The sequence below is a fragment of the Camelus dromedarius genome, chromosome X (assembly GCF_036321535.1).
Source record: "Camelus dromedarius isolate mCamDro1 chromosome X, mCamDro1.pat, whole genome shotgun sequence".
In the NCBI taxonomy this organism is placed as follows: Eukaryota; Metazoa; Chordata; class Mammalia; order Artiodactyla; family Camelidae; genus Camelus; species Camelus dromedarius.
Genome location: NC_087472.1, coordinates 18,577,531 through 18,590,915, shown reverse-complemented (window position 1 = coordinate 18,590,915; position 13,385 = coordinate 18,577,531). Strand labels below are relative to the sequence as shown.

The 13,385-nt window shown below is 46.5% G+C and overlaps 1 protein-coding gene across 2 annotated transcripts in view; it reads right to left on the bottom strand.

Moving 5' to 3' along the window:
• Positions 1-12,712, bottom strand: part of ZDHHC9 (zinc finger DHHC-type palmitoyltransferase 9) — a 28,918-nt gene extending 16,206 nt beyond the window's left edge. The window contains exons 1-4 of one of the 2 annotated variants that reach the window (XM_064482734.1): positions 12,520-12,712; positions 12,097-12,164; positions 10,612-10,911; positions 567-727 (exon numbers count right to left, since the gene is read on the bottom strand). In XM_064482734.1, coding sequence (XP_064338804.1) covers positions 567-727; positions 10,612-10,778 — 328 coding nt within the window. In that variant the 5' untranslated portion in view covers positions 10,779-10,911; positions 12,097-12,164; positions 12,520-12,712. The remainder of the gene's footprint in view (positions 1-566; positions 728-10,611; positions 10,912-12,096; positions 12,165-12,519) is intronic. The other variant, XM_064482733.1, reaches the window with a different exon arrangement.
• Between the last annotated feature and the right edge of the window lie 673 nt (positions 12,713-13,385).

Below are 13,385 nucleotides of genomic sequence, written 5' to 3'. Positions count from 1 at the left end.
TTGTAGCATTTTACCTCTGTCCCAAAGGACCCTACCCTGAGCTGCAGACTGCACTGTAATGAGTCTGTAACTACTCCCTTTACCATTCCTAGAATTTCCAATGGTTCCTGGCACCACAGTGGTCCCTTCTCATCTTGTGTATCCCCCTAAAGCAGGAATTCTTGGTTAGGAACCCATGAATGTGCTTCAAAAGATCCATGAACCCCTGAAATTACACACAAAATTGTACATACGTGATGCATATAAGAATATTTTTATGAAGAGAAGGTTTATAGCTTTCATAAAAAAAATCAAATGAGTTGATGACCCCCCCCCAAATTTTTTTTTAAATCCTCTCGGGAATAGTGCCGAAGGACCTTGGTAACAAATCCCTCCTGAAATGCAACCCAACACAGGGAAGCATGAAGCTCACATTATTCACAGGGTGGTCACGACCTCAAATTCAGGATCTTAGAGGGAAAAGGCTAGAAGTGACTGTTAATCTGCAACTACTATTAGGATTCCATTCCCTTACCAATCAAAGCCACCCACTGCACAGCATACTGCCAGCTGGTTAGAAAACTCACCTATCTCCATTTCTATGAAAGCTGCTTCATCCGGCAGGGCCCGAGGGATCACTCCAGGGTCACTGAAGCTGGTCCTCAACAGTGTAGCCATGGAGAAAAGGAAGAGCATGGCAGCGAACACAGGGATGGCAGGAGACAGCTGGACAGCCAGGTAGCGGCATCTGAAGAAAGCAGGTTAATTAAACACTTAGTTATTCTGACCCTATATTGACCTCAAATTGTTACCAGTATGTGAATCTGGTCTCTACAACAAAATCAGCAGTATCTCAAGGGCAGAGACCATATTTTTTACTTCTTTCAAATTACTGAAAACTCCTCACACATGGTCCTATACATACTAGCAGCTAAACAACTACTTAATTGATTGATGCCGCCTATAACACACAGAAGATAATATCAAGGGACCTTGGCTACTCCCAAGCCCAGAACCCAGTCCCTCCTGTCAGCCTGCTGGGAGCCCCATCTCCCTGTGCCTGGGCAAAGGCTCACACCTGTTAAGGTCAGGGACGCAGCTGAGCCTGGACTGTACACACTACAGGTTGCTCTCACTCTGGGAATGTCTAGAGCTTCTGGTACCCACTCATCTGGTACAGGCCTGAGCTCGAGGAGAAGGAAGAAAAGTTGAGGACTCGTCATGAAGCAGAGTCCCAGTGTCAGACAGAGGGTATGCCCAGGGTGCTTCAAGGCCAGTGAAAAGCTTCAGGGCTGCTGACTGACTCTGCAACATCCACTTGTTCCTCCTCCTTCTTCAGTTAGCTCAGCCAGTAGGTGACTAGTGATCACCGGCAAGAGAATAAAAAAATTGGATCTCCTTAGCATCCCTTCCCAACATCATGTTAGGTCCCCTCTTTTCTCATAATTCATTCACCTGGAAGGCGGTTCCTCTTTCTCTCTGGATATCCCAGCTCTACTCATCCTTCAGGTCCAGAGCCATCAATGTCCTCACTGTCATCATCACAATCACAACCCACTGAGCACATACCACATGCCAGGCATTGCACTAAGCTCTCTAGATGCAAGATCTCATCCATTTCTCATCCTACATCTATGAGGTTGAGTCTATTATCCCTATCTGATAGCTGAAGAATCTGGGATTTATGAGGTCTTGCCTCCTCCAAAAGGCCTATCCTAAACCGCAAGAACCTCTCCCTTCTCTACCCTGTCACAGTCTTGTATTGTTTCCTAGCTATTTTTCACTATGTTGACCTTATGTCCCCCAAATGAACTTTATAAGAGCAAGAACCCTGTCTCTTGGGAGTGGGAATGCCTGGGTTTGAATTCTGGCTCTACCAGCTCCCAGCTGGGTAACTTAGTTAACTTCAGGCTCCTTAACTGTGAAATGAGGATGGTAATAGTATTTCATAGGGTTGTTTGTGCTTCAAATGCATGAATATAAATAAAGTGCTTAGAACTGCCCTTGACACATAGTAAATGCTAAGTAAATGTCAGCTATTAACATTATCATCATGGTTCTGTATCTCCCAGAGCCTAATACAAGTATGGGAACTAAGACGTTATCAACAAATACTTGTCGAGTTGCGCTGAATTTCAAACCAAATAAATGGGAATATGTGATGAGAGTTATCACTGGTGTATTTTTACTCTCCTCCTCCTGAGGCACATTTCCTCCTTGCACACAGAGATCCTCTCCTGGAGGCAGACTGTAAGTGCGTGAGCAAGGACCAGAGGAACCACGAAGAAAGTGAGCTAAGGTAAAAGGCTTACCTCGTTGGCTCGGGGATTAAGCAAGCTGCTGTACACTCAGAGCAAATGTTTAACCCTGGGTTACCTTCGCTGCAGGTTCGGAACAATCCCTGTGAGAGCCTCCCCCTGCCGCCTCACCACACGCACGACTGCATGGGGGGTGCAAACTAACTGTACGACTAGGCTGAGCAGTTTGTCATGAAAGTGAACGTAGAGTGAACTTGCAAAATGACTTTTGTGGCTTTTTGTTTGCTTGCCTGCTTTTTTTTTTTTTTTTTTAACAAAATCCTTGGTCTTAGTTTGCTTTTGTCTGATTTACTTCCTTCTCCTAAAAGACAAGGGTAGGTGCTGGCTAACTGAGTTCAGGGTAATTAAGGTCCTTGTATATCACCAGCTTGTAGATTACCTCCTTTTCCACTGTTCCCTTTCACTGGTACAGATAATCAAGAAGTGAATTCAGAAACGAAAGTCACCTCCACTTATTAGGGACCCAAAGGACACAGGAGAAACACGAGGCTCCATTTCACAAAGAAGCCAAGTGAAATTACCACACTAACAGAAAACAGCCATCTTCCTCATCACTCAAACTGCCCTGGCTGTAGTCTCCAATGAAAAGCCTTAGGAAAACCAGAGCCATCTGATGGGCCACCAAAGGGAGTTTAAATTGTTTTATTAGCGGGAAAAGATACAGAGAGAGTAAAACACACACACACACACCCCACACACATTAATGTTGTCCCCATGCACAGAAGGACAAGCTTAACTAAGTCCCATTAAGTCCCATTCCGACACCTGCTTGTTGACGGGACAAAAGACAACTTAGATTTCAATTATGCTACGCCATCAAGGATAAAGGTCTCTGTAATCTCTACACAGACTGTCTTCTGCACCTGCTAAAACAATCCACTCTGTATGTCAACAAGTACACAACAGGCCCATTGTATTGTTCTCCAGAGACGAGGCTACTGGCAGCCAGTTGTCACTAGTGAGTGGGTGTGGCTGGGAAGGCAGATGTGGGACCAGCAGGCCTTTCTACCCCGAGTAAAAGGAAACTTAGCCAGAGGCTAAGACCACTGTGAACTACTGCCCATGTGTCTGTCTTTAATAGTTATGATCAAAAATACCCCCACCCCAGGTTAGTTCCCTAATTGCAGTAAGCTAGAGATCTGTCTTGGAGAGGAATAAGCTATGTGAAGATTTGGTGGTAATTCCCACCAAAATCAACCTTCAAGTCAGGAGTAACCTCAAACATCACTAATTTGTCCCAGTGAAAGACTGAATTTGTTGTCCACAAATATAAGCTGTTTTTGAAATCCCGCAGTACTTTCCATCTCTATCACTTCTTGGAATGATGATACTCTTCCTGAAACAGAACTCTCCTTTGTCTTCCAAGTACCAAGAGGCCTTCCCCCTTCCGGGGGGTTAGAAGTTGCTTTTCTCCCTTGTGAGCTTTATAAATGCAACCATGTCCCCACTAAGTCTTCATTTCTGCCACCTGAAGAGACATGATGGTTTTAAGCCATTCTTTACCGACCTATTGATTGGACTAGACGACAGGACTCTCACACATCTCATGGGCCACATGGTGGTACTGACCAGCAGTAACCAGCAGTGCCAGGCTGGGCTGTGTGTCATGTCCCATCCCCCATTCCTAGCACGCTAGTTGGTTGGAGAGACAGTGATAATGACACAGACTTCAATTCACATGAAAAAATTCAAGAGATTCATGACTGGAGCTAGTAAGAAACCAGACAGCTTTCACGGCAGGGCTGCCTCATAGACCAGCAGTGTGGACTGGTGTTCTATACTCTGCTTCTAAGTCTCCCTAATAGCTTTCTTGTCATGTTTTTTGGTTGTTGTTCTTTTATCAGTGCAATCAATCAGCCAATAAGTATTTATGGGTCTAACAAATGAAGAACAAGAGAAATAGGAGTTAATTTTGTTGGGGAAAACATAACTAACATATGAAACAGCTAAATAAGGTAAGACTAATAAGCAAGTGTTTGGATGGTGATTTGGACACTAAGGACTGTAGTGGTCAGAGAAGAGCTCTCTTGGGAAGCTGGTGGCTGCTTGAAACTGCTCCCATAGCAGCCATTCTGGGTGGCTTTAAGGAAGAGCTGTGCTTGGAACAGCAGGAAGGGCCCAAGGATTAGAGCCCCGCAATGGCCCTTGATCCCACATAATAGAAATAAGCCTTTGCTATAAGTCCTCCCTGACATAGATGGCTGTCTGTCCTCTCACATACTACCTACCTCTAGAGCTTAGTCATCGTGTAGAACCACCCATAAGACTGGTTCAAGATTCTTCTGATGATACTCAGAGTCTGATAAGAGGGAAAAAACTTCCTTGGACACAAAAACAGAATTTAAAATCAGTTTCCAGATTTACTGCTATGTGAAGGTCAGAGGAAAATGCATAACCCTGTTTTGCTCCAGTAGCAATGGGGAAAATCAACCAAACAGGAACACTTTGAATTTGGAGGCAATCAGCCATCCTCTCACTGAGGAAGGCTGAAATCTCTCCAGGCAAACCTGCTAAATAGGTTTGGCAAGTTTCAGTTATAATAACAAATTTCACATTTCAATTATAACATATTTCAAATGTAACAAATAACAAATAACAAAGTTCAATTATATTATCCTCTTGCACAAGAACTTAGAACGGTTCCTCCCTGCTGGATATTAAATCTGAAACTCCTCAGGCCAGTGTTCTGAGACCCTCCATTAACTGGCCTTATCTAATCACCATCATAAGGTTCTTGTCTTCTCATTGCCCCATCCCAGACACATCCCCCTCGTTATCCTGAGTTCACTAGCCACTTTTTATTGCAAGAGGCATAAGGTGCCTCCTTTGTTCTTAAACACAATACCGGCTCTGGCATCTCGGAGGAGGAAGAGTTAGGACTCCCCTCCTTCAACAAACATCTCAACTGATGTCAGCATACTAGGGGACATCCCTGTTCTTTGTGCTCACTTTTCCCAAAATAGAAGATCACTATGCTCAATTAAGACTTATTCTCAGAAGATGGAGACTGACGGTGTGAAATTTGTTACCACAAAAGGTAGTAGAGGCTGAACATATACCAATGAATTCTGAATGACAGAACCATAAAGAATTGTCAAGGGAAAACACACTATTTCAGGAGACATAACCCAATCCCTCTCCAGGGGATGTGCTTTATCAGAAAGTTGCGTTTAGCTAAGTACTGTAACAGATTGGTATCAAAGAGGCAACTATGCCTTTCTAAAACTGTCATTTGATTGGCCAAGTCACAGACAGAATCTTGGGCTAGAAAAGCACCAGACTGAACCTCCATAGAGCAATTCTCCAGAGGATGCTCTCTTGGTTAGAGATCATGATAAAGTCACTTTCTTTCTTCCTAATCTCACCTAAGGAATTCAGAAACCTGGACCTTGTCACTAGAGACATGGATATTCTGCTGTGTCACAGTCTGGCTTTGGTCTGCATAGCCCTGTGTCTCCTCAAACCTGGTAACTTTGTGTTGTCAGATTGCCTCCTTTCTTCCGCCTCTCCATGGGGACATGGTGCCCCTTACATCATGATCACCCACAGAGTAACAGGGCAGAGTGTACACATCACTTACTTTTCCCTCAAGCCCTCCCCATCCCGGCAGCAGGGACGAGGAGTGGCTACAGAGGTGATGAGCCCTCGTAACTCACAAGCTTGCTTTCTAAGCCCACACTTAGAGATGGGCTTCTTTGTTCCTGTTAAGGCTACCAGAATGCCATGCTAGAATGCTGTTAGTGTTCCACAAAGATGCCTTCGTTTTCTGGGAACATGAGCTAAGGGAAGCCAAAATAACCTAAAGTCCACCAGGTAACACAAACACAAACTAGCAAGAACCCAGAACATGCTGGTCCAACATCTGGCACTGTGCACAGCTTTAGTAATCTGAATGTCTTCAGGATTCTGGATTCAAAAGGTAGCAATAAGATGAAGGGTCGTGTTGTATAGAGGCACTGGCTGGCCAACAGATCTTGATGAAATAACCCTACTTCGATAGACTTGGTTTCCTCACCTGCGAAATGAAGTGGCTAGTCTCGAAGGCCCCTTTTGGCTCTACCACTCTATGATTCTGTCAGTTAAGACTGTTACATTTTAAGTGCATCCAGAATGTATCAATTCAGCAGTATTTACTGATCACCTACTTTATGTAAAGCCTGGCAGAGGGCACTCTGGGGGCCACACAGACATAGAAGATAGTCCCTGACATTGAAAGAGCTCAAAGTGTAATAAACACAGAATGCAGAAATATAAGAAAGGTCATATAATTATGAGTTAGATGACTGGTATGTACAATTAGTCCCACGAATACAGAAATTACTAGAAAAGTTTCACAAAGGAAGACTCAAGAAAGGACTTGAAAAAGAGGTAGAATTTGAATAGGCTAGAAGTGGAACAATTACTAAGCAGTGCTACAAAGCTTTTTTCAGTTCATCCAATTCAATGACTCCTCTGTACATCAGAAGCACCCATGAGGGTCAGTCCAACAGGGTTTGATAGTGCCTTGATATGATTTCCTCTATATACAGCACAGTGAGGCAAAAACACAGACCAGAGCAGCAAACTACCTCTACTTCAGGGGTCGAGAGTCACACTGTCATTCTTGCCACAAGAGAAGTCTCAGGATCTTGACCCCACCAGTGATCTGGTCACAAAGTTAAAAGACACAGCTAGGAAGCCACTTCCAGGGGACAGTGCACTTGGTCCTCTCCCCAGGCTTTATCAGGAAGTTGAATTTGACTGAATACCACAATAGCCTTTCAGTAGCTGGACAGCTCACAGGTTGTCAGCGTTGCTCTGCTGTAGTGTCCTGACATTCCCGGCCAAGCTGCTGGTTATGTGTTTATCACACAAGCTGGACAGAGTTTGGGCAGAAAGGACTGAGACTAGTTCATGTGCTCAAAGCTGAAACTGGCATACACACTCACACTTCCTAAATCCTACACCCTAAGAACAAATTAGGAAATTCTTTTTTTTTTAAGCATTGTAAAATTTACACTCTGCTTCTAAATTCAAATACATTTACTGTAGATACAGTTCCATTTAAATACGGCTACCTGCTGGTAATCTTCTATCCTCTCCTTTTCTGTGTGTGTATTTCAATCTTCCAGACAGACACAAGACTTATATTAGATCAACAAGATTATACTGTATAGCACAGGGAAATATATACAAGATCTTGTGGTAGCTCACAGCGAAAAAAAATGTGACAAGGAATATATGTATGCTCATGTATAACTGAAAAATTGTGCTCTACACTGGAATTTGACACAACATTGTAAAATGACTATAACTCAATAAAAATTGTTATTAAAAAAAAGAATTATATACAATTTCAGACTCTCAGAGTTGCAAGAGGCTTAGTGATAATCTAGCCCAATTTCCCATCCTGGGCAGGAATCCACTCGGTGACAGCAGCCCTGAGAGATGGCTACTCAGCTTCTTTGGAAACACTTCTAACAATGCAGAGCTAACTAGCTCCTGGATAGACAACCTTTTTTCATTTTACGTATTCAGCCTACTGTCTGTCCACTAAAAATTACAGGTCCCTCCTTTGAGAAGTCTAAATGTGTAAAGGCAAAACCCCAAAATAAAAAGACGTCCACTGGCACTACTAACACTGCATGTTTTTCATCAAGGGGCGCCCACATGCCTGACCAGATTTCTCAAGCCATCTGGCCAGCCCAGGGCTGTGCCATAGGCAGCTATAAATCACCTCGCACTTGTTCCTACGCACCTGCTGCAAGCAGGACCCTGTTACTAAAATGCAAGTCCAGATGTGCCTCAAGATCTGGACTTTTTTCCTCAAGACCAAAATGCCGCAGCCAGAGGATGTGCAGGCTATGCTCCCAGGCAGTTTTAAGAATGAAAACAGCCCTGTGTCACTGAGGGTTCAGTCGCCCTCAACTGCCTGAAGGCAGGGGGCTAGATCAGCTGACTTCCTGAGGTCTCCCTAAGTTCTAACACTAACGAAGAAGCCCATATTCTGCTCCCAATGCTATCCCCCACCGTGCGGTTGGTAGTAAATTATAGACCCCAAAGAAAAAGGTCGACCAGAAAGACTTCCTTCCCCAGAGGCATGCTGGTGTCCTTTGTACAGCCTGGCATTGGTGAGGCAAATCAGCCACCACCTAGAGAGCCTGTGTGTCTGCACATGACAGACAGACAGACAGACAGACAATCACGCATATGCACACTACTTATTCACAAACACAGATTCCACCATTCTCAGTAAAAAGGATTCATCGCCAGGGTCCTCTCCCCTTTGGTCAGATGCAGACTTCCCCATTCCACTCCTCAGCTAACACGGTTACTTCCTTCTCCCCTCCCCCCTTCCTACTGCCTCCGCCAGCCCTTCTCTCAAAAATATTTACTCTACCACACAGACCGCTGAAACTCAGGGAAGTTTACAAACAACCTCACCCTTCATATCTGAGGGCAAAGCACAAGAAATAACTTGGCGGAAAAAAGTCATTTTGGTAGAAAACCCAACCTGCCTCAGTCAAAAAGTAACTTGACTGATTATAAGCTTCATGCCACAGGCAGTTTTCTTCAGAAGCCTTCAGGGCCTAAGTGGAACAGATCCAAATCAGACTCTGTCTGGCTCCCAGATACAAAAAGGGCCGAATGTCAGTAGCTCCAAATTTCAAGTTCCCTTGGCCAGTCAAACCAGAGGCTTCCTGGGTCCAGAATTACCAGCTCACTCAGGGCCTAGAAACAAATCTCATCTCTGTTTTGAATGGTTCCAACAAGAAAAGTTTAACCTTGATGGGGAGGGGGTGTTGGTGGGTGGGGAGTGGATGGGGGTGGAGTAGTAAAAAGAGCCAGCCATTCAGCAGGAGAAGGAGCGAAAGAGAGAATGAGAGAGAGTAGAGCTCAGCTCTGCACTTCCGAAAACAAGCAAGGCAGGAATGAAGCAAAGAAAACTTGGAGAGAAGGGTGGAGAGAGGGGAAATATTTTTTAAATGTTATGCATATGCCTGCCTGCTTGCACACGCTCACTTGTACCAAACACAAGAACACACACACACACTTAGCCATGAACTCAGACTAGAGAGCAGCTAAGAAGCCATCATCAACCTGCCTGACTTTGCCAAAAACTTCACAAAGTCGGCAGCAGCAGCAGCAGCAGCAACAGAAGTGCCTTTGACAAACAGGTCCTCCGATCTGATCTTACTTTCTTAGCCATGTTGTAAAGTGGGTCCCCCTCTCCCCCTGCTGTTACTCAAGCCAGCTGCAACCATCAAAAAGTCTGGCACGGTAGCCCAAAAAAATCACTCTTAACACTGGGTAAGCCTGAAGCCCTTACAGAAGAACAAAAATGAGCCCCAAGAGACCAGAGCTCATTTTAATTACCCATGAAATGCTGGTCAAAGAGCCCTCTCCTCTGTCCCCTGGCCACGCCCCACAATGGGCGCTCCATTTCCAGGTCACCTGAGTACATGAATTACAGCAAGCTCATATCAGGTGGGGCTCACAGTCTACACACACCTCTTGGCTCCCCAAAGCCTTCCTGGTAATAATCCCAAACCAATTAACACTGCTGTCATCCCTAGAGTGTACAGCATTCTCAGCATACCCAGGAGTCATGCCACAGCACCCTAGAATCCAACTGGCCACCTCCCTAGAGTGGTGACCTACACAGACTTCAGACAGTGGCTGTAGTACAAGGTGTTACATCACCGAAAAAATAACTCCAAGGCTGGTATTCGGCACACACAGAATACAGAGTTGTTTATGTTGAGCGATTTTGAGTAAAAGAAAGAGCAACTCACATTTAATAAGCACATATGTGCCACACACGCAGCTAGACTGGCACAGCTGAGGCTGGAACCAATCTGCAGGTTCCCAATTCAGTTGGATTTTCAATTTAACAGCTAGCTAAGAGCTGAGCCCTCAGGAAATAGGACCCAGAGTAACAGAATAGGTGAACATCATGGGGTGGAGTTAACGACCATGAGGAGTGTCCCCAGGCTCAAGAAGGGTGGGGAAGAAGCAGCCTGTCACTAAGCGCCTAAGGAAACTACTGAAAAGGGGAGGTGAGTAATAAAGACAAACTCCTTTATTTCCCAAGTGTTCCGGGTTGGCCCCAAATCAGTGCTATAAAATTGGTATCAAAGGATTTGGTCTTTTTCGGAAGCACATACTCTGCTATAAGCACAAAACAATGAATTCAGTCAGTATGATCTATAGACATTGCTCAAGAGGACAGTGACAGCCATCCAAGGACTGTCCAGCAACTCCCCAGAAAGAAGGTTCTTCCCCTGGTCCCAAGGAAACCATAATCATGCAACTCTAATCAGTGGAAACTCACTCGAAGGCGAAGAAGAGTGTGCACGTCCCCAGGATGAGGAAGAGGGTCAAATAGAAGATGCCCTTTTGCCGGGCCATCATGACGCGGCCATCACAGCAGAAGGTGTTCCTGCCCGGGAGTTTCTCCCATTTCCGTGTCACCTTCTTTCTCACCACCATCACAGACATGATTGGAATTCCTGGTCCAAAATGGATTTTGATTACAAGAGATAAGAAACAGAAGCAGAGCCCAGCTTTGAAATCACGTTGCCTGCTATTGCTGCGGCTGGGTCAAACATCATCAAAAGTCCAATCTCTGACCCTAAGAAAAAGCACAAAAAGAAAAAGAAAATGAGGCAGGGACACAAAAACGTAGTTCGATCTTCCTTTCCCAGAGGCAGAAAGATGAGCACTGCCTGAAGGGGTGGGGGTAAAGAAATGGGAAAGTTTATTTCCAATCTGTTTTTGTCCCTTAAAAGAAGAAAAGGTTAACGGTTCTGAAAAAGAGAAGGGGGCTAGTAGACCTTCTTAATTATACCCCTATACTTCCAATACTGATGATTTGATTATCATAGAACTTTGGAACTAGAAGGGATTTTATAGGTGATAGCCCCAATTACTTTGTTTTGGAAATGAGTTAAGTGAAGACCAGAGAGAGTAAATAACTTATCCAGGGTCACAAAGCCACAACACTAAATCAAGAAAACAGGTCTGCTGACTTTCAGTCCAGGGCACTTTGCACTATACCGTGTTGCTCTATAATCATCATGAAGAGGACTCTGAAAATAACAGTAGCATTTCTTCCTTAAGGAGCCATTCCCTACCCTCTTCCACTTCTTCACCTTCTTTCTTCAATTAGTGACTCGAATATGAATCACACCAGGGAACAAGTCATCTTCTGGCAGAACTAGGAGGTTCTGGACACGTTGTACACAAACCCAGGTTGTATTTACTCAAAACAGATTTCGCCTAATCAAACCCTCCTAACTTCCTGAGTCCGGGAAATGAACCAATCTTGCTGGTCTAGCCTAACATTTGTGGGAATCTTAAGGAAACCACATCACAGACCTATAGGTGAAAGGCTGACTTAAGCAGGAGAGGTTCTGGAATGGCTGGGGGGAGGAGGGGCTTGAGGGGGTGGCAGCAATTAAGAAAAGTCATAAAGATGCTTTCTGGGACATTTCAGAGAAGTATCATCTCCACTTAGCATCCTGAATCACCAGGCCCAGCCTTTCTCCGTCACAGCCACCCATCTCCTCCACTCAGGTGTGGTGCTGTGGCCTCTACTTACTGATACCACATGCCCCGCGCTGGCCAAGAATGAGGCGGAAGCCTGCAGCCTGACTGACTGATGAGAAACAACCAACTCGAAATCATTCCTGGGCTGGAGAGGGCAAGGGTCCAAAGAGAGACTAGGAGCTGAGCAGGGAAATGAGGAGGTGGAAGGCTTGGGAAAGGGGAGGAGGCACTGGAGGCGCAGAGAACACTTCCTTTGTGTAAAACTAACCTGGAAAACAATCTCCTCCTGATAAACCGGCCCAGCGGGAGAAGAGAGACCAGGAAGGGGAGTCGGGCCTGGGAGAACAAAGATCAAAATCCGTCGAGAACCAACAACCGGCCCAGCGGCCCCGGGCCCGAGGCCCGAGTCCCTGGCGGGCGGGCGACGGGCGCGGCCTCTGGAGGCCCGCCCTGCCTCGGCCACGCCGCCGACCACCGCCCCGGGCAGGTTGGGACGCGCGCCACCTCCGCACGCTCGTACACACTCACACACGCCCCGCCACGTGTAGTCACCCCAGGCCAGGGGCTGGGCGGCCGCCGAGCAGAGATAGGGCAGGGCCAGGGTCCCCGCGTCCCGGTGCAGCGGAGGGGGCGGCAGCCCACCACGAGGCCGAACCCCGGAGACCCCCACCCCCACCCCACCCCTTGTTACCTGAACCCTGGAGACCGAACTCGGCAAGGAACTGAGGCCAGAAAGTGCACTGTCCCAGGGGACCGCGTCGGCCGCCCGAGGTGGCAGAGACTTCTCCCCAGCCCGGAGGCTGCCTCCTCCTGACAAGGGGCCCCAATGGTCGGGGCCCTAAACCAGCTGTGGCAGCCGCCCACCGCTGGCCGAATGGAACGCTCCTCACGTCACCAGGTCGGTCCAGTAGTTGCTCGCCCTCCATTGGCTGATCAGCCTCGGAGCCTCCGCCCCTGCCACCCCTGCCCCGAAAGACCACTGGCTTTCCTGAACGCCACTCTACTATGCCTCCGCCCCACACCCCCACCCATCTTCCGGCTTCATGCCCACCTGCCAAGCCACTGCCAGCCTCCCTGTGGGGTCTGAGCGCCAATACGTGAAGTGTCGCCTTCTATTAATACAGTTCCGCAGAGACTGGTGAAGGGTAGGGCCGATGGAATCAGGACGGATGGGGGACCAGCCTCCCCCCACACGCATGGTGAGACGCTGAAGCAGTACTGGCTTACAGATCCGGGTGCTCAGCCCAAACTAGGTCCGCCCTGGGCCTCTTCAGCCCTCCTTGCATGAAATCAACGGCGACTCAGGATTTTACTCTTCACCAGCATGAAAACAAATCCTCTGCCTTCCAAGTCCCATTCACTAGTTAGAGACCCCACCTCTGTCTATCACCCTGGCCTACATCTCTAAAGCTTTCGGAACAGAACAAACAAACGTAAAAAGGAACTCGAAAGGGATAACTGTCCCCAGGAACATGGAATCATTCTGCAGTATCGTAAAGAAAAAATTGACAGTGGCGAGGTTAGAGAAACTCTTCTGACAGGACATAAATTCTTCCA